General features: G+C 40.0%; 1 protein-coding gene across 2 annotated transcripts in view; it reads left to right on the top strand.

The window, feature by feature from the left end:
- Positions 1-26,762, top strand: part of YES1 (YES proto-oncogene 1, Src family tyrosine kinase) — a 53,195-nt gene that overhangs the window by 18,128 nt on the left and 8,305 nt on the right. The window contains exons 2-4 of one of the 2 annotated variants that reach the window (XM_075142025.1): positions 18,655-18,927; positions 22,993-23,092; positions 23,947-24,045. In XM_075142025.1, coding sequence (XP_074998126.1) covers positions 18,663-18,927; positions 22,993-23,092; positions 23,947-24,045 — 464 coding nt within the window. In that variant the 5' untranslated portion in view covers positions 18,655-18,662. Of the gene's footprint in view, positions 1-18,425; positions 18,928-22,992; positions 23,093-23,946; positions 24,046-26,762 lie in introns of those variants that run through there. The other variant, XM_075142026.1, reaches the window with a different exon arrangement.

Raw genomic sequence — 26,762 nt, 5'->3', positions numbered from 1 at the left:
ACGTGAGCTAGTTCTGTAGGCTCCCTTTATAGTCAATGGAGAGAAATAAGCACTTTCACTGCATGATTCATCTCACCCCCAGATGGATGTCTAAATTTGGAAGATGAATTCCACCTGAAGTCCATTACTGAATATAAATGTCATTAGTTTAAACTAGGGAATTATTTAAAAGGACACTAGCTTGACTGGCACGGCAATTGAGTAGAAGTCTTTTGTTTTCTTCCATGAATTAGGTTTCAGAGATTTAAAATCAGCACTCTGTAACCTGTTTTGTATTTTGTGTTGTTTGAAGCTGCTCTGCTTTTATGGCAGATTTGAAACTTAACAAGTAGGGTGTATTCACATCGCCTAATTTCTAAGCATCTAGCTCTGCGAGGCTATCTGACCAGTCTTGTTGCCAACTGGTTTGATTTTTGGGGTGGAGGGATGATGACAAGGACTAGCATAATGAGAAGAGCAGGGCATATAACACAATCTTCTTTCTGCTCTAAACTTTCTGTTAAATGTTATGGATGAAAAAAAATAGAAAAATATTTAGGTGTCCTTAAAATCATTGCTCCTCTAGAGGAGCCTGTGTCTCTCCACTGGTTGTACAGGAAGCCTGTGTAAGGTGATCCAGTCTTCAAATTTTCAGGACCAAAAGGTAGGCAGTGCAGATACCTTCCTTAATTTTTGTTTCTGTTTGTCTGGAGCAGACACTTGGAATGGCTGGTATCCTTTTTAAGTACTTTTCATGCTGTGCCATGCTTGCTCACTCTGCCATGCTTGAAAGCTCTTCATTGCCCCACACACCCATTCTTTTTTCCTGTTTGTAAGTCTTGATTCCTGTCAGTGGCAATCTCCTGTTCTTTTCTCTTACTTTCCTTTTGGGAACTCTGCTTTTTATGTCATAATTTGTGGCAACTTTGTCCTCTTGATCACACCGATCACAACCTGTCATCAGACTCTATCCTTATACCTGAATCAAAAATAAGAAATTATTACAATCCCATTGCTATTGTACCACTTCTATTTTTCTATCCTATTAATTATACTTACATTCAGTTATATATCAAAGGTTGATGGAGCTCTGTCAAGTTTGTTGGGTTGTTTTGTTTTTTTTTTTTACATTAAAGTGAGTATTTTTTTATTTCCTACATCAGCCTGAACATTCTAGAACAGTAGTTTGGGATTAGAAAATAAGTCACAACAACATTTCAGGTTATGTATATCATAGAAAACCTGTGTTCTTCCAACATTTTCCTCCACCAGATACAAACACGGGGGGAAGAGTTGTTCCTCACTAGGAGCTTAGGGGAAATCATTGGTTGGAAACTTAGAACTGAAGGGTTATTGGGGTTCCTAACTGGGAGAACTGGATGCTATGTAGATATTGTGTGGACTCCTTACTTGTACTGACAAGGATGTAAAACAGTTCTCAGCTCTATACCAAAAATAACAAAAGTTAGAAGTCATAGCTATGACATGCTACGGGAAGATAGGAAAATCATAGAATCATTAAGGTTGAAAAGACCTCTAAGATCATCGAGTCCAACTGTCAACCCAACACCACCATGCCCACTAAACCATGTCCCTAAGCGCCACATCTACACGTCTTTTAAATATTTCCAGGGATAGTGACTCAACCACTTCCCTGGGCAGCCTGTTCCAAGGCCTGACCACTCTTTCAGTAAAGAAATTTCTCCTAATGTCCAGCCTAAACCTCCCTTGGTGCAACTTGAGGCCATTTCGTCTCGTCCTATCGCTGGTTACTTGGGAGAAGAGACCAACACCCACCTCGCTACAACCTCCCTTCAGGTAGTTGTAGAGCACAATGAGGTCTCCCCTCAGCCTCCTCTTCTCCAGACTAAACAACCCCAGTTCCCTCAGCCGCTCCTCATAAGACTTGTGCTCCAGGCCCTTCACCAGCTTCGTTGCCCTCCTCTGGACATGCTCCAGCACCTCCATGTCCTTCTTGTAGTGAGGGGCCCAAAAGTGAACACAGTATTCGAGGTGCGGCCTCACCAGTGCTGAGTACAGGGGCACGATCACCTCCCTGCTCCTGCTGGCCACACTGTTTCTGATACAGGCCAGGATGCCGTTGGCCTTCTTGGCCACCTGGGCACACTGCCGGCTCATGTTCAGCCGGCTGTCAATCAGCACCCCCAGGTCCTTTTCCTCTGGGCAGCTTTCCAGCCACTCTTCCCCAAGCCTGTAGCGTTGCCTGGGGTTGTTGTGGCCCAAGTGCAGGACCCGGCACTTGGCCTTGTTGAACCTCATACAGTTGGCCTCAGCCCATCGATCCAGCCTGTCCAGGTCTCTCTGCAGAGCCTTCCTATCCTCGAGCAGATCGACACTCCTGCCCAGCTTGGTGTCGTCTGCAAACTTACTGAGGGAGCACTCGATCCCCTCGTCCAGATCGTTGATAAAGATATTGAACAAGACCAGCCCCAAAACTGAGCCCTGGGGAACACCGCTCATGACCGGCCGCCAACTGGATTTAACTCCGTTCACCACAACTCTCTGGGCTCGGCCGTCCAGCCAGTTTTTTACCCAGCAAAGAGTGCACCTGTCTAGGCCGTGAGCCGCCAGCTTCTCTAGGAGAAGCTGTGGGAGACAGTGTCAAAGGCTTTACTGAAGTCCAGGCAGACCACATCCACAGCCTTTCCCTCATCCACTGGCGGGTCACCTGTCATGGAAGGAGATCAGGTTGGTCAAGCAGGACCTGCCTTCCATGAACCCGTGCTGGCTGGGCCTGATCCCCTGGTTGTCCTGGACATGGCTTGTGAGTGCCCTCAAAACAAACCGCTCCATGATCTTCCCCAGCACCAAGGTCAGGCTGACCGGCCTGTATTTCCCCAGATCCTCCTTCCGGCCCTTCTTGTAGATGGGTGTCACATTGGCAAGTCTCCGGTCGTCCGGGACCTCCCCTGTTAACCAGGACTGCTGGTAAATGATGGAGAGCGGCTTGGCAAGCTCCTCCACCAGCTCCCTCAGTACCCTTGGGTGGATCCCATCCGGCCCCATAGACTTGTGAGTGTCCAGGTGGCATAGCAGGTCATTAACTTCTTCCTCTTGGATTGTGGGGGGTTTATCCTGAAGACAGGCCGTCCCTGTCTTCCAGCTCAGGGGGCTGAGTACCCTGAGGATAACTGCTCTGACTATTAAAGACTGAGGCAAAGAAGGCGTTGAGTACCTCAGCCTTATCCTCCTCCTTGGTGGCAACATTCCCCCCCCCCCCCCCCAGCAGCCAATAAAGGATGGAGCTTCTCCTTGGCTCTCCTTTTGTCATTAACATACTTATAAAAGCATTTTTTGTTGTCTCTCACGACAGTAGCCAGGTTGAGTTCTAGCTGGGTTGGGAGTTCTAGCTGGTTGAGAACAGATGAAGCACATCGGCAGCCCTTCCTTAACACTAGCAAAGCGTTTGTCAAATAGAAATTGCCAGGCACTCCTAGAAAAAAAAGCCTTTCTTGCAAGAGGGGACATAAAAAACCCAGTAGTCACTACCAGTTGGGAATGGCTGGATAACTCTCCCCATCCTTAGTCTGGCAATTTAATGCTAGATGTTTTATGAGCAGGAAATGCAAACCTGTCAGTTGGTGTGATAAGGAGCAATTGCTGAGCTCTCCCCTTGATATCGCGTAGGACTTTGCTTGTGGACAATATCCCTTCTTCATGTTGAGTTACAACCAGTATTTGGTAGAAATACAAAGTGCTACCTACTCCTTCCCTATAGACTGTTCCAAGGAAGTTACTCCCTTCTGTTTTTTCCTTTCTTCTTACTGTGTATTTGGGGTTTAGTGCTGTGTTGTGCAGATCTTGCCTGTCTTTAGACCAGTCACCAGTGAACTATGCCACTCCTCTGGTGGCTGAAGGTACAGGTATTTACTTCTACTAATAGGGCTCAGCCTCAGGGTTATCACTCTTACTATTATTCTTTGTGAATAGCACTGGATTCTGGCAGCGAGCAATCCACAAATTGCTCCAAACAGCAGAACCTGTTTTTCAGCAGATTCATTTCATGTTTAGTCTAGAAGACAGTGTTTAAAAATATGCAAAATTGATTCTTAAAGCTAACCTGTGGGATGATAGTATTACATTGCTTCCTGCTTGAAAGAAGACATTTAGAAGCATTAAGTTTATACAACTGGTGAGGACTTAAGGATTTTTTGAAGTTTAGAAGATTTGAGTCTTAGCAAAGAAATCCTGTTTCTGCTGGATAGGGAACACCACCAACTTTCTGTCAGATATAGCTTCCTATTTAAGCTTATAAGAAATGAGAAATACAAGTTTTTGGGTATTTGTGAACCATTAGTTTAGATCAGTATAAGAAGAACCAGCACACTGAAATGAATAAGAAAACCACATAAAAGGACTTAAAATACCTCTCCCCCACCCTCCAGGAGAGACGTGGAACAAGGCTTTCTTCCTTTTCTCTTGTTTTATGGGAACATGATAGAATAGAATTATGTAAAATGTTTGTATTTTTTAAATTTTTTTTTCAATAAATACTTGGTTTTATTGAAATTTTCAGTCAGAGGTTGTGTCGTGGTTTAACCCCAGCCGGCAACTCAGCCCCACACAGCCGCTCGCTCACTCCTTCCTGGTGGGATGGGGGAGAGAATCGGAAGGGTAAAAGTGAGAAAACTCATGGGTTGAGATAAAGACAGTTTAATAGGGAAAGCAAAAGCCGCGCACACAAGCAAAGCAAAACAAGGAATTCATTCACTGCTTCCCATTGGCAGGCAGGTGTTCAGCCATCTCCAGGAAAGCAGGGCTCCATCATGTGAAATGGTTACTTGGGAAGACAAACACCATCACTCCGAACATCCCCCCCCCTTCCTTCTCCTTTCCCCCAGCTTTATATGCTGAGCACGACGTCATATGATATGGAATACCCCGTTGGCCAGTTTGGGTCAGCTGTCCCGGCTGTGCTCCCTCCCAGCTTCTTGTGCACCTGGCAGAGCATGGGAAGCTGAAAAGTCCTTGACTAGGGTAAGCACTACTTAGCAACAACTAAAACATCAGTGTGTTATCAACATTATTCTTGTACTAAATCCAAAACACAGCACTATAGCAACTACTAGGAAGAAAATTAATTCTATCCCAGCTGAAACCAGGATAGCTTGTCAAATCTGCAGCGAGGTACATATTTCAGCTCTTTTAACCATGCTGCTTATTTTGGAGACGAGAAGTTCTGTCATTGCAATGTTTCTATCTTAGGCTGCATTAATTCTTTTAAAATATTGTTAATTTGTTGTTTCCTTCATTATTACTCGTAACTTAAATCCTTCTGACCTGTGACCAAAATTTAAATAACTCATGGAAGTTACTGAGGAGTAAGTTGTTTGACATGCATGCTTCTGCTGAATCCCTAATATCTTCCCCCCACGCTTCAGTGTTTCTACCTTTAACATTTAATTAAAATGGAAATTGTCCTTCCTTCTGGCAATACTTTTGGAGTCAAAAGAGTATTGCTAAAAGCTCTGCTTACTGGTTAGGAACAAGAAAATTTGCTACTAAACAGTAGTTATTTAGCCTGAAGAGAATCTTTAAATATACGTTGTGTACTCCTGAAAACAAGGTACCAGCATGATTGAGAAAACAGAATGGCGAAGGCATTTTACTTACCTATTTAGAAGTGCGTTATCTGAACCTGTCGATAAAAACTGAAGGATGTCTTTGTGCTGTGATGTACCCTATTGTAGGTTAACAGTATTTACCTACATGAAATATGTCAAAACTTTTTTCTATTGCTCTTTTCTTTGTTTTTTGATTACTGATATTCTATTTCTTTTTTAAAGGGAACTCATAGCACTCTAGTTGGTGCTCTAGCATCTCTTCACTCTCGTCTTCACACTCTTCTCTCCTCTATTCCTGTTTTATTTTCTGTCCTGTACAGTGGCTAACTTATCAAAGTTATCAGTTGTGTTCACTTTGCATATGTTACAGAGAGTAGTGACTGATAATATGTTCTACACGCTGCTGGCTAGTTCACGCTTGGATTGTGTTGCCTGCATGGTAGGGAGTAATCTGAGCTGGAAAATGCTAAATTAGAGGGAAGGCCTGTGGCCTAATATGGAAAACCTTTTAAAAAGATGAAGAGAAAACTGATGTCATCTTTAATGTATCCTTAGAAGATGTCTGAAGACTTCACCATTTTTTTGAGCTATATTTTGATAAACCTCCCCATCACAGGAAACGCTGAGATGGTTCCCCTTTGTTTCACTCCATCAAATAAGAACACCCTCAGGAAAAGTTGTCTTTTCTTTGACATCTTTTTCAGAAATGCTTTTATGAACTGTGTCTAAAGCCCTTTCAGCAGTTTTAAGTGGTAGAGGAAAGATCAGTGGAAGATGAGTCTAAAGGAAAACCAGCAAGGAATGGGAATGAACGCTCTGTGGTTTTCCATTACATGCCATCATTGCAGGCTTGGTACACCCCATATATGTCACTCTAATTGCTAGTCTGGAGCTGGAAAGAGTTGAGTATTTTGATTCCTTAGACAAATGAAACAACATGAATGTGAGGGAAAGTAACACCTTGTTTTTGAAAGCAAACAATTAAGAATTTTTTCTTTTTTTTTTTTTTTTTTTTTTCCTTGGTAACAGGCTTACAAAATCGCTAGCGAAATGCCCCCATTTGGAACAAAACTTTTCTGTTGAAGACAGAGGATACATCTACTTTGCAGGAGCCAGCCCTGGCCTAGGACAAGTGACTGGAACCTAGAAATAACGCAGTTCTGCCTGCCAAGACAAGAGGAAAGTGGGTGCTTTCCTTCTGCGGTGTGCTTGCTGAGGTGCAGCAGAAATGTCTTTCTCCTGCAGAAGCAGATGAGCTTGGCAGGTAGAGTTACTGTGTGGCTGAGCGCCACACACACTGCAAAACGTAGTGCCAGGTGCTGCTAGGGTAGATGATGAACAGGGCAATGGAGTATTGGAGATAAGTGTAAGAAGCCCTGGGTAGGGTAATGGTGAGACTTCTACTGTGTTCTGTTGTCTCCTTTTTCAGACGAGTGATAGGTTGGTGGTTTTTTTTTTTTCTTTTTTTCCCCCAAATTTGTGTCACAGCTCCATGATTGGAGTAATCCGGATTAGGTGAGAGTCATGCCTGTTTAACACAGCAAAATATATTATTGTACTTCTAGCAAGAAGGATGTGGGCCATGCTTTCAGGATGTGGGAATTTCTGTTCTAAAGCAGTGCTGAAAAAGACCCGAGAATCGTAAGGGACAGTGGCTGCTGCCAAAATAAGTACTAGAGTCTCAAATGGGCCCATGTGAACGTCATGAAGTTCAACAAGGTCAAGTGCAAGGTCCTGCACCTTGGTCAGGGCAATCCCCAGTATCAATGCAGACTTGGGGATGAATGGTTTGAGAGCAGCCCTGCCGAGAACGACTTTGAGATACTGGTGGATGAAAAGCTGGACATGAGCCGGCAATGTGTGCTTGCAGCCCAGAAGGCCAACCATACCCTGGGCTGCATCAAAAGAAGCGTGGCCAGCAGGTGGAGGGAGGTGATTCTGCCCCTCTACTCTGGAGTACTGCGTCCAGCTCTGGAGTCCCCAGTACAAGAAAGACATGGACCTGTTGGAGCAGGTCCAGAGGAGGGCCACAAGAATGATCAGAGGGGTGGAACACCTCTCCTATTAAGAAAGGCTGAGGGAGTTGGGGTTATTCAGCCTGGAGAAGAGAAGGCTCTGGGGACACTTACTGTGGGCTTTCAATACTTAAAGGGAGCTTCTAAGAAAGATGGAGAGAGACTTTTTACCAGGGCTTGTAGTGACAGGACAAGGGATAACAGTTTTAAACTGAAAGAGGGTAGATTTACATTAGATATAAGGAAGAAATTTTTTACAGTGAGGGTGGTGAGACCCTGGAACAGGTTGCCCAGAGAAGTTGTGGATGCCACATCATTGGAAGTGTTCAAGGTCAGGTTGGATGGGACTGTGAGCGACCTGATCAGTGAAAGATGTCCCTGCCCATAGCCATGGGCGCTGGAACAAGATGATCTTTGAAGGTCCCTTCCAACCCAAACCATTCTGTGATTCTACGAAAGAAGGGTTAAGAAAATATCCCTTACGTGGAATACCATGTCTGTTCCTGGTGATCCCTGTTAATGGGAGAAACTGAATAAACTGGGCGACCTTGGAGAGAATGAGGTGGTTGGAGTGACTGGAAAGCCAATTGCTAGACTGTTTAGTGGGACTGCATCAGTCTTGCCAAGGGGAAGGTTAAAAAGAGCTGTTACACAGGGAACAGAAACGGGGTGGTGGTAGGGCTCCAAGGCAAGGGTGTAACAAGATTGCTGGCTGAATGTTGGGGTTAAATTCAGTTGGGACACAAGGCATGTACTTCTAGTGGTTACTGTGTTTAAAATCTAGGACTTGTCCAGTGTGGGTGGACTTTCTGTAACAGGTCACTTTGAATTTGAGAATGTGCGTACGTTCAAAATAATAAAAAAAGATAAATTAATTTAGGGCACCCCTATGGCCTCTATTGTCTAAGATGCCTGACAAGCTAATTAAGGTAATTTCTCCTGGTCTTCTTGCCTATGAACACTATTATATCTGTCAGTATAGAAAACAATATAACAGCAGTAATGATAGCTATTAGGGTAATAATTCTTGTTTAGTTAAAACGTCATCCAGCTCTTCCCTTCTAATAAGGGTATTATTTAGCAGGTGTCATCTTACATTTTTTTTTTGTTTAATTTTGAATTTCTTTGCAATTTAATTGTACTTTTCACTTGTTTTTTATGTGCAAAGGAAAACACAAGCTATTGAATCATGAAGAACAGCGTACATGTGTGGTTGTAATTGTTTATACATACTTTTTGTTGTAGTCAAAAGGTTGATATTTTCCAGCTGGCTTCTTGAAATTCCTGTTGTTCAGCAAAGAGCTAATTGCTGAAGGAGATCTGGGTATATGGCCCTTGAATAAATGAGCGGCAACATTTTGTCAGTAATTGGATTTAAATACTTTAATTACTGATTTTTGTTAACATGCTAATCATGTCAATTATATTCAGATAAAATAGCTTGAGAATAAAGAGGAATTTACTTTCAACTTAGGGTGACATTTGCCAAACAGTAGGTGGGAAAATTCATCTCTACAAAGCAGGTATGTGCAAATGTGAAGTAACAGTTTGTCAAACACCAGATTAATTAAGTCTAAGTTCCATGAGATTCCCTAGCAGTGTTCCTGTGCTGTAATTGGGGTGGATAGAACAGTCATTTATTGTAGAGTCTTTTTTTTTTATTCCTCTTCCTTTCTTTATATTTCCAAGTTGACTAACAGAGACCAAATGAAGTTGCAGCTGGATTCTTGCTGATGTTGAATTCCTCTATCATCTTAAAATGTAATTGCTACTTCAGCCGTGTGCCCAGTTGAAAAGATGAAAAATACTATAGATTCATATGAATTTCAGTATCTCTGAATTTCTGGGAGCTTGCAAATTTTGTAGTCCGTTTTTTCAAATGTAGTTTGTAGTTGAACTTTGGAAGAAATGACTTCTTAAATTTTCATAGAATTTTTCAGAACAAAAGTGCTGCAAATTGTTCTTCTACCATGTAAGTTTTACTTCACTTCTTCCGTAATGCAGACAGCAATGCTTGGGAAAGCAGTTTGCATGGTTCCTGCTGTGAGATCCAGAAAACAGAATGTTGGTTTTCTTTAGTTTACTTTAGTAAACAGTACTGAAGAGTTGCTTTTTAAATAACTTTTGGAGGCATTTTTTTCAGAAATAATATACTTAAATAGAAAACTCAATGTATAAAAAGGTTCTGTGATACCAGGCATACTTTTTGTTGTTTTCCAGGTAGGACTCAATGAAAACAAAATCTTTCTATTTATAAATCAGTTCCTAAATCCCGTCTGAAATAGGCTAGATAGTTTTCATAAGGTATGACATAAATCTTACTGTAATCTGAAACAAACTTTTGGCCAGAATTCTTTAATATATCAGGCTTTTAATGTTTAAGATAATTGTAATTATTTACAAATTAATAAAAATAGCTATTATATGAAAAAAACTGAATTGTCCTTTTCTGCCTGCATTTATTTATTGACTGTGTACTTTAATGTTCAAGACAATGGAGCAGCAGTAATGCTGTCTAGACAATATATTGGTTGTTTTGTCTGTGGTATCATCTGTTGTCAGAGAAAATGTCTTTGTGTGGTAAAGATTTGAATTTGTATGGCTAGACATTCTAACTCTAAATTTTTAAAATGGTCTCATGTATATGTATTATATATTTCAGCACATAAAATTGCTTTTGCAATTCTGATATTTTAGTTAATCTCTCCCTTGTGCTAATCCATCAGTGTTGTGTACCCATTGTGCATCATCTGCTTTAGGTTTGTCGGCAGGTTTTTTGTTGGATGTACAAAAAAGCACAAATTATTTTTCACTCTTTCTGGATATGAACAATATGCTTGAAAACTCACTGAAAATTCAGAATAGATCCTGCAAACAAACTTTCTTAAAATAAAATTCTATTTAGCAATTGGTACGTTTTTAAAATGATCTTTAAAGACTTAAATTTGACAAATATTTTCTCTGCTGTGCTGTGGAAGTTAGAAGCAGCTCCCTCTGGCTGGTACCCCCAGCTAGAGTACCCCGAGCTAGGCTCTGTGCCTACTGCAGGTGGGTTTGGGGTGCTGGGTATTTTTTTATTTGTTTTTTTCCACCCAGCATCTTCTTTCTTTCGTGCTTTCTGTTGCCTTGTGCACAAGGTGGGCAGCTTCCAGGTGAATGGAGATTGCTCATGTGAGCAAAAGGTTGATGATGGACGTGTGCTGCCTCAGACGCTTGAACAGCTTCGACGAGGAAGTCTTGCTCGGGTGTATCAGACCAGGCCACTACGGGCGCATTTGGAAGATCTCAGTCCAGGTCTTGGCTGTGACGCTCACCTCCTGCGGGTTTTCAGAAGCCTTGTCTAGAACAGAAAATTACGATGTTTAAATCTATATCATTATAGTAACAACTATTTCTATTTTCTTTGATATGATTATTCTGACTTAAACCAGGCAGCATAAAACAATTTGAGTAAAGACATACTTGTACTGGAATGCAAATCCTGTGCAGATGTTCCATCAACATAACTACATTAGTTTAGATTAATAAGCTGGTTCATACACCTGTATGACTTTTCTCGTGTAGCTGAGTCCTCAGTCTCTGTCTGACTGTGGACTTTCTGAGCTACAGGTTGGTGGAGGTTGGGGAAGTCTCAGTCTGTGCTCATCCTGCCTCTCATCTTCCAAGGCATCTGCTGCTGGTCCTTCATCCTACAAAGAGAAAACCTTATTCGTTGTCAGAGTCCATGCCCAGGCCCATGGTGAAGGAGGAGCTCCTGGTTAGAGGTGAAGGCCGCTATTGAAGACAGTATACTGAACTAGATCTTCTTTGATTAGAAGTGTCTTTAACATTAGTTAAAGACATGGTTTAGTGGGCAAGGTGGTGTTGGGTTGATGGTTGGACTTGATGATCTTAGAGGTCTTTTCCAACCTTAATGATTCTGTGATTACAGTAGGCTTGCTTTCTTCCAACTCTAGTCTGTCTTTCCTGAGTGCTTACTGGTTTGATTGGAAAAGCCACCTTTTCTTGCTATGCTTGCATACAACATCTGGTCAAAAGAAACCTACAAAATCTCAGATAATGTAGGCAAAACTCTGATTATAAATAAAAACAATTTTATGAGTGTGTGTATATTTTGCAGAGCCAGCCACGTGTCATCCCTGACATGATAGTTTTCTCCAATATGCTCTTGCAGCCTTTGCCTGTCTTTAAAATGAAAGACCGCTGATTCAGCTGTCCAAATACACAGTGAGTGGAAGGAGATCCTACATGTTTGGTCCACGTAAAAGGAGGATGTGACTGAGAGGGAAAACTGAAGAGTGCTCGTATCTCTCCTGACTTTGCCTCACTGATAATCCTTAATTCCACTTTATTTATTAGAACTTGTTGTTACGGTAGTTAATTTTTCCTTCAACTTTGTAACTTGACATCCAATGGGACCTTGCAGTCACATGGTGGGGCCTGGTGTGGATTGGGATGAGGGTTGTACTGCCTGCTGGGGCAGCTCCATCTCCTACCTGTTAGTTCCAATAAAGACAGTAGATGTTTCTTAAGGAGAGAAGCCTTTGTCTGAGACCATTCAAATTGGAGGACTGGAAATCCTCCGTCTCCTTCATGGATACTATGTCCAAAGGCTGATACATCTGAGCAAGTCTCCCATGTCTAAGCCGTTCAAATCGCAGAGGAAGCATGCTTCCATCAAACTTCCTGTCTTCCATTCCAAAAAAAGTCAAGAAATCATGGAATGACATGAAGGATTGAAGGACCTTACTCTTTTTGACGCAATTCCTGCTTCTCCTAATTTTCCAGGTAGTGTTTTGAGATCAGAGCACAGTTGTTGTAGTGATCTTGTCAGCCAGGTAGCTAGCTCCCCCAGTAGAAGGATCAGTCTCAATCATTAATTTAATGCAAATATAAAATCTGATTTCTTTAAAAAGCATGAGCTAGAACAGAAATATTACATATTTGCAACAGCGTTTAACTCTGAAATACAAAATGTCCAACCAGGTAAGCACTTTTATACTCATTTTTGTTCTCTTTGTGCAGCATCCTCTGTTTGCTATGCTGGTTTTGCTAGCTGGGGTTTGTTCTGCTTCTATGAAATCAAAAGCATTACCACAGCAGCCCCAGAATTTTTCCTTGAATATGTTTGTGTGGTCATGTTGAAAGCAGGATTTGGTCTGTAGAAACATTAGGATCAAAAATTTCAGATTGCATTAGTCAGTAATGAAGAGAATGTTTCTTTACTTTCAAATATATTTTTAGTGTATGGGCAACCTAAGGTCTAGTGGTGCTGTTTTATAGTTATTTTTCTGGATAGAACTGCACGTAGATATGTGGTAAACGTTGAAATTCTGGTAACCTAAATCCTTCCTTCAGTGTGGGGTTTTTTTATGCTGCTTCCTTTGTCTTCACTTTTTGCTCCTTATTAGATCATTAATTACAAGGTCACATCAGTTGCACTTTAAATGCATAATGATACAGACTATCTAAAGTCTCGTTACGCTAATGTTATTGCTAATTATAAAACTGAATCCAGTAGAACATTATTCTTCAGAATGCCATGGGTTATTCATAGTAAAATAAGCAAATTTTACAATTTACAGCTCATAAAATCTAAATTATATCATATGATAAAAACAGCATAATTTTTAAAAATCACTTACACTCTGCAAAGAACACACGGTGTATTTTCTTTTACAAACATGGTGGATTGCTTTGTAAACAAAAAAAAAAAAGCTCACCCATATTTTCATACCAAAGCAGTGACCTCTTACAGATGAACTGAATTAGTTGCATTTTATAGTATTGGCCAAAGGGGTTGTTAGCCTCTTTTCTGGTTGTCTTTGTTTCTTTCAGACTATGTCGCTTCTAATAAATGAGTTTTCGATACCACCAGCTGAAACCACCTGTTTGGCGGATGCTCTGCGTTGTTTGCCTAGCGTATGAAAAGCCAGTGTAGGTTGCGTGTCTCTGGTGACATATGGGGTCAGCTCTGCACTTGTTTGAGCAAATTGTCAGCTGTCAGCTAATGGATCCATTAGCGAACTTTCCGCAGAATATCCTGTCTTCATCATTGCATGAAATTTTAATAACTTTAAATCATTACTTTAGTTGAAAGTTAAGAAGATCTTTTTGTAAGACATTTGTTTTACTTTTGAGAAGTGAAGGCACTTCTTTTCTTGACAGAAAAAATTTTTTTTTTTTCTAACACTGAAAAGTGAAGATAGTGTAGCAGTGGAAATCTTCAATGTTTTTTTCATTTTTTTATTAGCAATTTGTGAACCTCAAATAAAATTCTTTTTTATGTTATGTAGCGTGGGGCAGTTGTTTTTAGTTTGGGGGGCGTGTTTTGTTTTGGTTTTTTAAGGCAAGAGGATATTTGCAGTCTTGCTTTTATCCTTCTGGGAAGAGATTTTACTTGCTTGTTCTTCTACCTTGACTCTTTCTTCATAGGAAAAATTACTTACGTGCTCTTTTTGGCTGTATGAACAATTTCAGTAATCAAAAGGAATGATAAAAAGAAACACTGCAACCCACCCTTCCCTTTAGTGATTTTTCTTTTGCCCTGCCTTTTGCATTTAGTTACTTGTGCGGTTTTAGTAGCCAGTTTACTCTAGAGGTTGAAAAGAGACCAACTCCCTAGCGTGTCTTTCCCTTTGCGGCATGTCAAAACGGCTCCGTGCGGCTGTCGTTCACAGCCTTATGTCGTGGTGAACTCTCCAGAAGGCATCTGGGGAAGTGCTGAATTGTAACAGAAGTGAGAGATCAGAAGAATACCTCCAGTTGGCCCCAAGAGGAAACTCCTTGTTTTTTCTTGGTTTTTTTGTTTGACAACAATCAGTGACAGCAAATGAAACAAACATGAGGCTCTCCCAGATTTTGGCCTTCAGGGTTTCGGAGGCTAATCTCTGGCCCTCAAAATCTTGATGCCGATGGGTAGAGTATGGGGGGAAAAGTGAATACGGGGTTTAGAGGCATCTGCAGACTGCTTTGCTCTGAGGCAGCTAGCTGTAACAGATTGTCAGTTTATCCACCTGAGTTAAAATCACCTCTTTCAAAGAAAGCTCTACCATCTTCCTTCACGCCAGTAGGAGACCTTTCTTGAAGCATTCCCAAGAACCTTGTGTCCCAAGGAGCCAATGAGTAGATAACTTCTGTAACTATCAACTGGAAAGAGCAGAGACATGTTGGACGAGCGAGTGGTTCCCTTGTGACACCCACCTCTCCGGGGTGGACAGACAAGGCTGCAGACACCGTGAGGGAACTGTTTGTCAGTGTCCTAGGATATGATGGCTCTTGAGGAAAAACTCATTTTTCTTGGGCTGGTAGATCATTCTTCTGAAGGGAAAGCAGGAAAAAAACCCATGAAGACTTTACTGGCCACACTTTTCAATTGTTGGTGAGCAAAGCTTTCCTCGTGATCTGGCACTCTGCTATAAAACAGTTGGGAAGATAAGAGGGCAGCATTGACTTTTTTGGAGCTCTCTTGTTTGGCAGAGGGGTTATTAAAGGTCCTCTCTCATTGTCTGAGGTGTTTGTAGACTATTGAACCACGATGAACTTTTGCCCTTTGTATGACTTCTCCAAAAAGCCCAAATCAAATCAGATGTCACTAAAATCTCATTTGATGGCTACTTCCTGGAGTACTCTCATGTGGGCATCCTGCTAACCTTCAGCTGTCCTTCCAGTAATCACTTTAGCTTCTGTTTTTTCTTGAAAACATCCTAACATAGGATTTTTTTCATGTAGAAAGCAGAACAAGGCATCTGTGCTTTTAGTCGGTACCTTTCCAAACATAGTTTCCTGATAGACCTAACTCCTATCCCACCCACCAAACACGTGGGCACACTGATGAGAACCAACAGGAGAGCATTTGTTTCAAAGAACGAACAAGCTGCTGAAGATACTCGAGTAGTTTGCTTCAGACACCAGTCTGATCTAAAATAATGATTTAACTAATAGGAATGGATTAGTGGTTTGTGAGTAACATACCTTGGGCCAGCATTTCTTTGAATAGATGGACTTCTACAGAGCAAACAGGAACTTCTCATCTGTATCTGTTTCCAAAGAGAGTTCAGTGCTTCAGAAAAAGCCATGAACTTTATGATAGAAATGTATTCCTTAATATTCTGTTGCTGGTCAGACAAAGGGTTATGAAAATAGTTATTTCAGTCACATAAATTTTTAATAAAAAGTACAGTACCAGAATAATCAAATCCAACATTGCATACCAGCTGCTTAGGGATTTTTTTTTTCTTTATCCAGTAATTTATTACAAGACTAAAGAGTAATAAGTCGCCGGGTTTTTTTTCCCCTTAGTGTGGGCAATCGTTTTTCTCTTCCCTACTACTCACTCTTGGTTTATGTAATCTTCTCTCACCTCATTCCTGTAATTCCTTCTCTTAAATGCATACACAGTATTTTATAGTAAGTTCCACCTATGTTTTTGACTTTTAAAAGCTAAGGAGGTAGCTTTCTTAATTTTGTTTTGTGGGTATGCAGTTATAAAAGTAGAGCTTTTAAATTTTTGTCTGCTTATTTCTGAATGTCTTTCTGTTTGAAGTGCTGATTGAATCTCTGTTGTTAATCTCTTTAACCCCTGAAAGAAGATTACCTTAACAGTGAAGTGAGTGGGGAGGGGAGAAGCAAGGGGGAGGCTGAATATATTTCTCTAGAATGAATTCAAGTCTTCAGTAAGGGCTTTTCTTTGCGGGACTCAAGTATTCCAATGGTAACTTTTTGCTGCTAACCACAGCTTAAGTGAGTGAGCACATATGGGTGATACTAGTTACAACTGCGGTACAGGGTAGCCTTGTCACCAGCCATTTGGTCAAATCAGCAATACCGTGGGCAGAATCCAGCAGTTTTACCACAATTGGTAAATTGGCTTCTGTTTTTTTAATCTTGAAGTCTTACCAGCCTGTTAACCAAATGCCAGAAGTAAGAGAGGAAAAATATTTACACTTAATCATAAAAATGTTCTTTCCCTTTTAATCTACTTTATTAACGTAAGTAGTATGCTGGACTTTTGAATTGTGTATGATGCTTAACTTTCAACCAAAGGTAGGGAATCAGTGCTATTAGCAAAGACATTTTTGCAAAGGTGATTGGACTTTTATTCAGTGCTAGCAAAAAACTTTGTTTGCAGTTTTTTAAAGAGAATCAAAGAAATAGGCCTCAGAGTAAGGCAAGCCACATGGCCAAAAAAAAAAGTGGTTCAAGTTACAGTGTCTATCTGCAGTGGGAGGTAGAGAAATTAAAAGGATGTGATTGGGTGTTTGGTTGATTTGTATCGTGAATTAATAATTGGCTTTTCTACTGTAGATTGCAAGGTACCTTTTGTAAGGTATTTAGACATATTACATTCTTCACGCATGTATTTGAGTCATGCTGTATTAACGTTTGTGCATCATTAATAAATTGGCAATAATAGTATCAGAAGTAAAAAAAAAAGAGATAAGGTGTGCTTTTGTGATGGTTCATTATTCTATGTAAAACTCTCAGATGAGATTTGTAAAAGTGCAGTTATTTGGATTTGTTGCTGCTTGTTTCTGCAGCAGTAATTGTATTACATCACAACATTAGGGGCTGAATTGACAGGGTGAATATTCTTAATTTTTATGAGCAGTAAATTTCTTATGGTGTTTCACTGGCTATGGACCTTCTTCCTTCCGGGAACTCTGATTCATGGTTTTTGAGGAAATTACAGTATCTTTAATATTGTAATGGTTAGTTATATAGAGGGTATTAGTTTCTCTCAGTGTGACTATATTAAGGCAGTATTTGTTTAGTAAGATTTATTTTATTCCATATTTCTGTGTCTAATAGTTAACAAGGTAAGAGAGAATTGAAAAGGAAAAAAATAGACACACAATGGGAAACATTGTGTTTCCCTAGTTGTTAGTTAAAGTCCATGAAACTACTGTTGTAGTTATCAAAAGACGTATTTTTAATGCTTTCAGACTGCTGCTGTTTATTTTTTTTTAATTGATTTGTTGGAGAACGTGGAACAGTTGATTTCCTATTTTTGTGGAGGCTTCTACTTTTGAAGTTAGAGTAGATTTTTAACTTCCCCCCCCCACCCCCGCAAGAATACAGGCATTTTCATGCCAGACTAGTGCTGCATCTAATAGAGACTCCTGTTTCCTTCCTGATTTGTTTCCCAGCTGGGATAAGCCAGAAAATGCCTGCTATCATTTGTTCACCACCTGATAAACGGCAGGTGGTGACTTCCTAAGACGCAGTCATTTTAATTGTTGGCGACATGTCTCCTCTCTGGTTACCTCCATCAGCAGGTAGTAGGTGTCCCCATGGTAAACAGCTCTGGCACACTCTGCCTGTAGTGGGAGCTGGTGGCAATCTGGGGCTGCAGGGCTATAAATTGTCACCTGTCCGGGCACAATTCAGACTACAGATGTTGTAATTACTCTTCTAAATTTTTTCTAATTCTAGTTAGGCCCTAGAGCTTAACCCTGTCTTGTGGCCATGAATATCCCAGGTTTGTTTGCGAGTTGTATTTCAGGGGCTGGCAATGGATGAAAACTTCTCTACATCTTTAAAGATATTAGTTGTAATACCACCAGCAGGTCAGGACCTTATTGCACAGGTGCTTAAAAAAGAAACCAGGAATGCCCCACTCATTTTCTTCGTATAATTGACTCTGGATTTGTCACATCTGTTTCCCCATCTGTCCTGCTGTCTTCAGTGTCCTTGCCTCGTCTGATTCCCTCTTTTTTTGTTGATTTTTTTTGTTTGTTTGTTTTCCTTTTTTTCTTTTTTACCATTTACAGTCCACCAAGGAACTGGGATGAAGAATAATCCAAATGCGCTGTTAGTATGTGTTGTTGTAAGGGAAAATAATTAGGTCTTCTCTAGTCTGGGAATGACTTTTTTATTCCAGATTTTATTCCAGAACACATCTTCATCAGAGTTTATAGTATGCATGTGGTAGCAATTGCTGGGGGTTGTTTTGGTTTTTTTTAAACAGTAATGAATCAGCATTTTTGGTAACTTTTTGGGAATCTTCTATGTTAACTATCAAAAGACGCAACATGGAGATTAACTCTTTTTTTTTTTCCCTCTCATTCTCACAGAAGCAGCCATGGGGTGCATTAAAAGCAAAGAAGATAAAGGTCCAGCCATGAAATACAGAACTGAGAATACTCCAGAACCTGTTATTTCCCACGTCAGCCATTATGGATCAGACTCCAGCCAAGCAACACAGTCACCGTCAATAAAGGGATCAGCAGCTAATTTTAATAGTCATTCCATGACTCCTTTTGGAGGGCCCTCAGGAATGACACCCTTTGGAGGAGCATCAACTTCATTTTCAGCTGTGCCAAGTCCATATCCTAGTACTTTAACAGGTGAGTGTTACATAAAATGATGCTATCATTATTATTTGTTATTAAAGGTTGACAGTCATATTAAAAAAAATACTATGACCCCTTGCCACACAGAAATAAATTGCCTTTTAGGGATTTCTGATTTTCAGTATCTTTACCGCTCAGATAATAATTCAGCCCATATTCACTAGTGACTGGGACTGGGGGGTTGGGTGGTTTGGCTTTTGTTTTTTCGGGGGGGGCTGTTAGGATCACAGCACAGAGAAATTTAAGACTTATTAAAGGCAGTAATGGGAATAGTTTATAAAACTGTATTAGAAGTTCTAAGCTGTTGAAGGGATGCACATGGGATAATGGCTTTAAACTTTTGGAGAGAGGTGCAAAATGAAAAACACTTCAAGGTCAGGAAATTGATGTTTTAAACTGGTTTTCAGACTTACTTGGTTAGCTGTAAGTTACTTATATTAATGCAACATTGAATCTGTTCGTTTGTAAAGCTAAACAGGATATGCAGTATATTCTGTGTACTTTATTGTATGAACAATATGTGTGAAACGGAAGAGCAGAATTTTCATTGTTGGTGGTCATATTAAAATCAAAGTTGAAAATGTAAAAATAGAATTTACAAGGTGCAGAGACCTTCTTGGCTGAGATATAAAGTCTCTGAAGATACAGAGCGATTTAAAGCAACATGCACATTTGATGTCACAAACCTACCTTTATATCAAAATTTTAAAACTTCATTACAAAAATATTGATTTTCTGCACATGGCTAATTTCAGTAGTTTTCCTGAATATTTTTGAGAGGAAGATGTAATTTACTTTTTTTTTGAGGGAGAGAGGAAAGAGTAATTTATTCTAGAAGCTTTGCGCAGGCACTTCACAAAACACGGTAAATAATTCCTTATAAGTCTATTTCTAGTTTTCCCAGAAACCTCTAATGTTAGCACAATTGAAGTGCTTAAATGTTTGCTTCGTTACAGTGGCATTTAAAATCTTTTAAACACAAGAAATTTGAGATCCATGAAAACCCACTGTGACCTTGACATTAACCAATTCAGGAAACCAAATATGAATTGTCAGGTAATGATCACTTCGTATTCCCTTTTTGGGAATTCATTAAAAACCAAATAATTGCAATGAGCATCTGTCCTGTCTCAAAATTTTGGAGTCAGCTCTGAATCCCCGTTTTGGATGAAGATATGCAAAAATGAAATAAGGGCAGCATTTCTCTTTATTCATTAGCTCCACTGAGGAAAGTTTATCGTGCTTCATCTCCTCCAAGAGCCTCTGTGTATTTCTGCATACTAGATCTGTTTTTTTGTGCACGTGGGAATCTCCAGCAGTGCGTGCAGGCACTCCTGGGTATTACCAGACATTAAGGATGTAGCCACCACCGGGTACCACAAATCCTTTGCTGCAGAGACCAGAAGGGATGTTCTCTTGCCTTTCCCTGTTCCTGCTGGTAGTTATGCATGCTATATCTTGGACCAGAGTCAACAGGAGAGATTTCTCATGAAAAGATAGTCTAATATCTCATCAGTGTGAATTCAGTTATCAGCAGGCAGGCTGATTTGGGTGAACGCTTCCATCGTTTTGCAATCAGGTAAAATGATACTGCATATGTAATTATTCCTCCTCGTTTTGTAAAACCAGCCCATCCGCAAACAAACACACTTTAAAAATAAATAAAAAAAATTGCACCAGCAGTTGTTCAGTACATTCGGTACCGATGTTCAGATCAATCAAAATTGGGTGTTTCTGTGAATGAATAAGATGACGAACTTCATCTGGCTGTAAGCTTTTTGTATTTGTGACAAATAAAACACTGGATCGCATTCTGTGTCCCTTTGTTTCGCAAGAGAGGAGAATAGATGGCCTTGTCAAACAAGCCGTAAGTGTCAATAGTACTTATCCAGTCCGTCAGTGATGTCTGACAAGAGGATGATATGGTTGTCATCGTGGCCTGTAGTGAGGCTGAAAAGAGTTGAACCATCTTTTATTCATCTAGAGCGGAAAAGGAGAAGAAATCTGAGTTCGTCACACTGCTCCTGTATTATACATTCTCAGTCATCAGATACTTTGAATTCATAGAATATTACTGAAAATCAAAACAGAAAAATGGACCGCTGTTCTTGCCTTCCATGAAGCTGTGTAAGCACTAGTGCTCTGTAATCCTCATTGAACAAGAACTGAACAAGAAAGTAAAGTCTTTTCTCCAAAACCAGTCCTAGATTAGAGGATGGCAATACTGACCTAATGAAAGGATAACCTTTAAGGGAAATGTTGTGACCACAAATAGCTTGAACAGCTAATCTAGATCACCTTGCAGTGACTCACAAAGAAAACAGCTGCAAGAGACTTCAAAAATCATTTGAGCGGTATCTGTTTGTTTAAAACATTCTGTGCTAATGCTGTTCTCCTTAAGTATTTTATTATTCTTTGCTATGAAATAAATAACACTTGTGAGTGAGAATAAAAAGAGGTTTTATGGTAGCTGAAGTGTTGAAATCAAAACTTTCCAAGGATTATATTTTAGCTTTTCCAATTCTTTCTTTAAAAATAATTAAGAGTACACAAATATTGGTAATTACTGATAATGCTGTTATTGCATGGTTTACATTTGAATCCATTACTTTGACTAGAGCTACACCGTCTAGAGGAATCTATCTCTTCCTTGTTCCCACGTTAGTATCTTTCTAGATGTTGTACAGTTTGTTTTGAAGTTCTTGGAGTCTCCCAGTTTCTTTATATGCAGTTAAAAACTTTTGTAATATTGTGACTTGAGAGTATTGATTTTCTTCATCTGCTGAAGTACCCTCTGGGGATGGTTTACTTCCATAACATTTGATTTCTGTTTGTGCAAATATGGTATGTATCCCCAAAATTTTCTTGCTCCGTGTAGCAGTTTGTGTCATCAAAATAATGCAGTAATGTAGTAATGCAGGCAAAAATTGGTAGAACTGCGTTGATTTTTAACTCAGATTAGGAACTGTTAACTTCTAGGGAATATTCTAATTCATTTTCAGTTCATAAATCACACTTCAAAAAAACCCTTCAATTACTCTAACCTCCTGTGGGGATTTTTTGTTCTGTTTTTCCTAGAGGAACTGTAAATTCATTTCCAGCTGAGGCCTGCTGAGAGACTGTAATCACAGGAAGATTCTAAATCAAATGAAAATATTTAAGTGATTAGGAGCTCTTACGTCAGAACGCGTACATTGCAAAAGAATATTAGATGTAGACAATACCTGTTGCATTATGTATTCTTCCTTTCTGATCACTATCATATTAATTGTAAGATACAAAATTAGATGCAACATGTTTCTGTTGGTGGTCTTCATGTATATCCTGGTACATATATGTGCATGTTAGAGATGTAATATTATACATGTAAAAATAAGTTATTGCTTGGACTAGCATTAGGCTTCCTAAATGTCTGTTAGACTGTTAAATAGCATTTTTAGAGCTTAAAAAGTCTTTCTGAACTGCCCATCTGCAGTTTTCTGTTTTAACTTTCTCCAAGTTATGGTACATAGTTCTTTATTTTTGCTCGTAGCTTATACATCTCATATAGCCTGTTCTCCTTTCACTCTTTCTCTTTTAGCCCAGGTTTATAGATTAGTTCTTTTAAGTATAGAAAAAGTTTTCCTACCATAAGTACAGGAGCTTGCCTACCATCCATCTCGCACACGTGTATCCTGTTTGTGGGACATGTTCAACAACATGCCCTATACCAGAAGTGGGATGGGGAAGCAAATTCCTTAGCGATGGTGGAGTGCAGCTGCTCGTCCTGTGATGTATCTCGGTCCTTGTTCTCTAGAGTAATGCGCTGATGGATCATCCTCAGCACGGGTCTGCTTCACTGATGGCGAGACTTGATGGAATTAAAAAAATCATTAGTCCTAAAGCAGAGAAATGTCTTTGTCCCCAGCTGATTATTGATCCAGCTTCCAAAATGAGATGCAACCCAGAGTGTTTAGTTGCTTCCATATCAAAACTGATGAGTTGTTTCACAGACAAGTCCTGAAATCAAGTATTGCAACATTACTGCTATATCACGGGTTTTTTTTTCTTTTTCCTAAGGTGGTGTTACTGTATTTGTGGCCTTATATGATTATGAAGCTAGAACTACAGATGACCTTTCATTTAAGAAAGGTGAACGGTTCCAGATAATAAATAACACGTAAGTGTTCTCATTCAGAGACTTCACTTGATTGTTGTTGGGAATAAATATATCCTCAACTCTTTCTGAAATCTGTGCATCCTATTTCAGTGAAGAGTAGTTTTTTTTCTTTTCTTTTTCCTTGAATGCATGCAATGTTCAACAAGCATGGCGTTAAAATATTGATACTGGTAAGACAATAACCTTCAGGCTGAGGTCAGGGTTTGGGTGCAGCTGTAGAACTGTAGTGACTGGGGCAGCCCCAAGCCCTCCTCCTCAGTTGGTTGGGTGGCATCCTTCCATTCCCTACTCCAGCGAGGCACAGCTACCCCTTTCGGGGCAGCAGACATGGAGACACACACTGTCCCATCCCAGGCTCTGCACCTTGCAGATTCTCTCTGACAGGTTTCCATATCTCACGGGGAGATGGGTGCAGCTGGCAGCGCTGCACCGCAAATGCCAGAGGCGAGTGCACTGCCTGTGGGCAAGGACATCTCGCCATGGAGGGGCGTCTAGCTGGCCTCTACAGTAAATCTGTGCTCAGGTAGTTTATGAGTAGTTTGATGTTCTAGTTCAATTGCAGCAGCATTATTACGGTATTACAGCCTGATTTCTAGAAGTCTAGTGAAAAGGAAATAATTTGTTCACATTAGAGATTTCTTTACACGTAGCTTTTGGCTGTGGTAATAGTTCTAATTCATACATGTAGCAGTTTTCATTCGTCCAGTTCTCTGATTTTATTAGCTGACTATTGCTCGCTGTCAGCATACAGGCAGAATGATCTGGGGGAGGCCTTTCACATGTGAGGATGTTAGAGGTGCGAGGGAATGGTGTATTGTTTATACGTGGAAGAGATAACTGATGTTTCCTTACAGGGAAGGAGACTGGTGGGAAGCAAGATCCATTGCTACGGGAAAAACGGGCTACATCCCAAGCAATTATGTAGCTCCTGCAGACTCCATTCAAGCAGAAGAGTAAGACACTGTATCCTGTCAATCTATTCTTATTATCCATTCTACACTTTGTGCCCTGTGGTGATACTATTCCTTTAATTCAGTATATGTAACATTTAAGCGTAAAGTAGGATAATACTACTAATTAAAAGATAGCAGTGCTACTCGGATGACGTCAGAGGTATAATTATTAGTAAGTGTGAGGTGGACACTCATGGAAATGTTTTATGCCTGCTTGCTATATGTAGGGCTAAAGGAAAAAGGATGGGAGAATGCGATAATGAAGGTAAGAATTGGGGGACACGCATTGTATTTCATATAAAGCAAAAATGGATGGTTTTTAGTTGAAGAGTTTACACACCATCAACTCTAGGTTTTTGTCCTTATTTTTGCCAAATGCTAATTCGAGATTAGCTATATCCTTGGTAGCACCTAATCTTACATTCTAAAAAAACATTTACATGGACAGTTATTGCTAATTTATTAATCTGTAACAACTTTTTTGGTGACAAAATTGTTAGGCACACTAAGAACTACTATGAATTGGGAAAATTGTATTGCTTTGGGTACCAGTACTTCCTACATTTATTTACAAAGAAAGATCCCAGAGCACTTACAGAATCACATAAAGTTATTGTGGGAACTGTGAGTTGGGGTACAGTTTCAGGTGATAATTGTTCCAAGGGATTAATTGTATTTGTTGTACTAGAAATACAAAACTCTGCAACTCTTGCTTCAATATACAGGCATACATAAGCAATTCCCTGATGCGTGATCTGGGCACTTCTGTGTTTGCTACTGCACTTCAGGGAAAAGTGCCCCATTTCCAAGATGTTTCCTGAATCTCGAGCTGAGACTTTAGCATGTTGCTGCAGCTGTTGCCTGGCTCTTTGCTATTGAAAAGTGATTGCATCAAAGACACACTGTTATTTTATGCCCTTGAGTTTCAGCTGCTTATAAAATTATTGACTTGAGATTTTTTGAAAAACAGTTGAGTTGTGTGGTTTTTTTTTTTTAAAACTATGCAATAAAAGCTTATTGTCATTACAATAGCAGTGGTGGTAAAATGGAAACGATAGCCCTTTGCAAACTAAGAATGCAGTGTTTCTGCAAAGAAAGTATTGCTCCTAAAGACAGGCAAAATGGGGTGGTGGGATTTGTCATAGGTTTATGTGATGACTAGAGGTGAGAGTGAGGGGTGATGAGTGAGGAAGCTTTTTTAAACTGACTATTTTAAAGAACTAGTGCTAATTTTATTAAATATCACCACAGCATTTGGAATAGAGTTCATTTGCTTTAGAGTTCATTTGTTAGCCCTGGGCTTTGATAGTGTTGGTAGATTTTTGTGTTATGATTGCAATTGGAGTTACAAGTACAAAAGCAATACACAGCCCCAGATTGCTAGGATTTTCTTTTAAGTGCTCTTTTCTAAGCCTGAAGGCATTTATATCAAAAACTGCTTGTGACAGGATTCATATTATCCATGTGGCTTTTGAATGATGTCATTGTATAAATATAAATGTTTACAGCTCACTAAAAAAAACCAAAACAAGTAAACCCTACTATTATTTTATAGGTAATGAAATAAACTAACACTTTACAATACAGTTTGTAAATTGTCATAGTAGTCTGGGGAGGAGGCATTTTCATGTGAAATAATTACTAGGGTTCAAGTTTGCTTCAGTAAGATAATAGGTTACATCCAAATTGTCTCAGTTGTATGTACTCTGATACCCAATTCTAACTTTGCACATCTATTTAAACAGTCAAACTGCAAATACAATAAAAAGTAAGAATAAGTTTCAAATTCCCAAGTGATTGCACAGGCCATCCTGTTCACAGGCCAACAAAATGATCCCTCCTTACCTACATTTTCCCCCACAAAATGTTTCACCCACAAAACTATTGTTTTGCAGCAGTTTCCAATACTGCTTTTCTTCTCCCAACACTCACGAAGCCAGACTCGCTCGATGCTATGAAAGTCCCAAATGAAAATGTTTGAAATTTACATTGTGCATCATTTTGTGACTGACATTCTGAGGTACACAATCAAAAAAAAAAATAGTTAGAAATAAGTGTTATTCCAAAGTCTGGGGATTCACTGGGAGATGGACCTTAAAATTATCACTGGCTCAGGACAGAGCTGTGTGCAGGATGTTCAGGATGAGCATACTTTGGGAGCATAGAAGAAGAAATTCCTTTTGTGAAAGAACTTAAAGAAAGAAAAAACACAGGTTTTTTAAAACGTCTGCGTACTTTCGGTATCAGAATGATGCAACAAAGATGGAATGTTACTCAGAGACAAATGATACCTAACACAGGGTTGTTTTTAAGTGATCAGTAGAAAAAAGTGCTCCCTCTACTGAGGTACGGAAGGACGGAAGGCAATAGAAGTCGAAACAGGGGCGGTTCCACCTGGGTTTAAGAAGAAATCTTTTCATCCTGAGGACAGCCGGGCAGGGGCACAGGTTGCCCAGGTTGGCTGTGCAGGGTCCATCCTTGAAGACTGGAGTGGACAACGCCCTGAACAACCAGGTCTGAGCTCACAGCTGACCCTGCTTGCAGCAGGAGGCTGGACCAGAGACCTCCCAAGGGCCCCTTCCAACCTGAATGAACCTGTGATCTGATGATATTCGTACACATCCACGTTGCATTAAATATTGGTTTTTAACATAGAGCCGAAACTTCTTAGAGAAGGTAGTTTCGGCTGCTGCAGTGTTTTGAGTGTGCTACTAACA

This window comes from Calonectris borealis, chromosome 2, assembly GCF_964195595.1.
Source record: "Calonectris borealis chromosome 2, bCalBor7.hap1.2, whole genome shotgun sequence".
NCBI classification, from domain to species: domain Eukaryota; kingdom Metazoa; phylum Chordata; class Aves; order Procellariiformes; family Procellariidae; genus Calonectris; species Calonectris borealis.
This window is presented reverse-complemented; position numbering and strand designations above follow the sequence as displayed.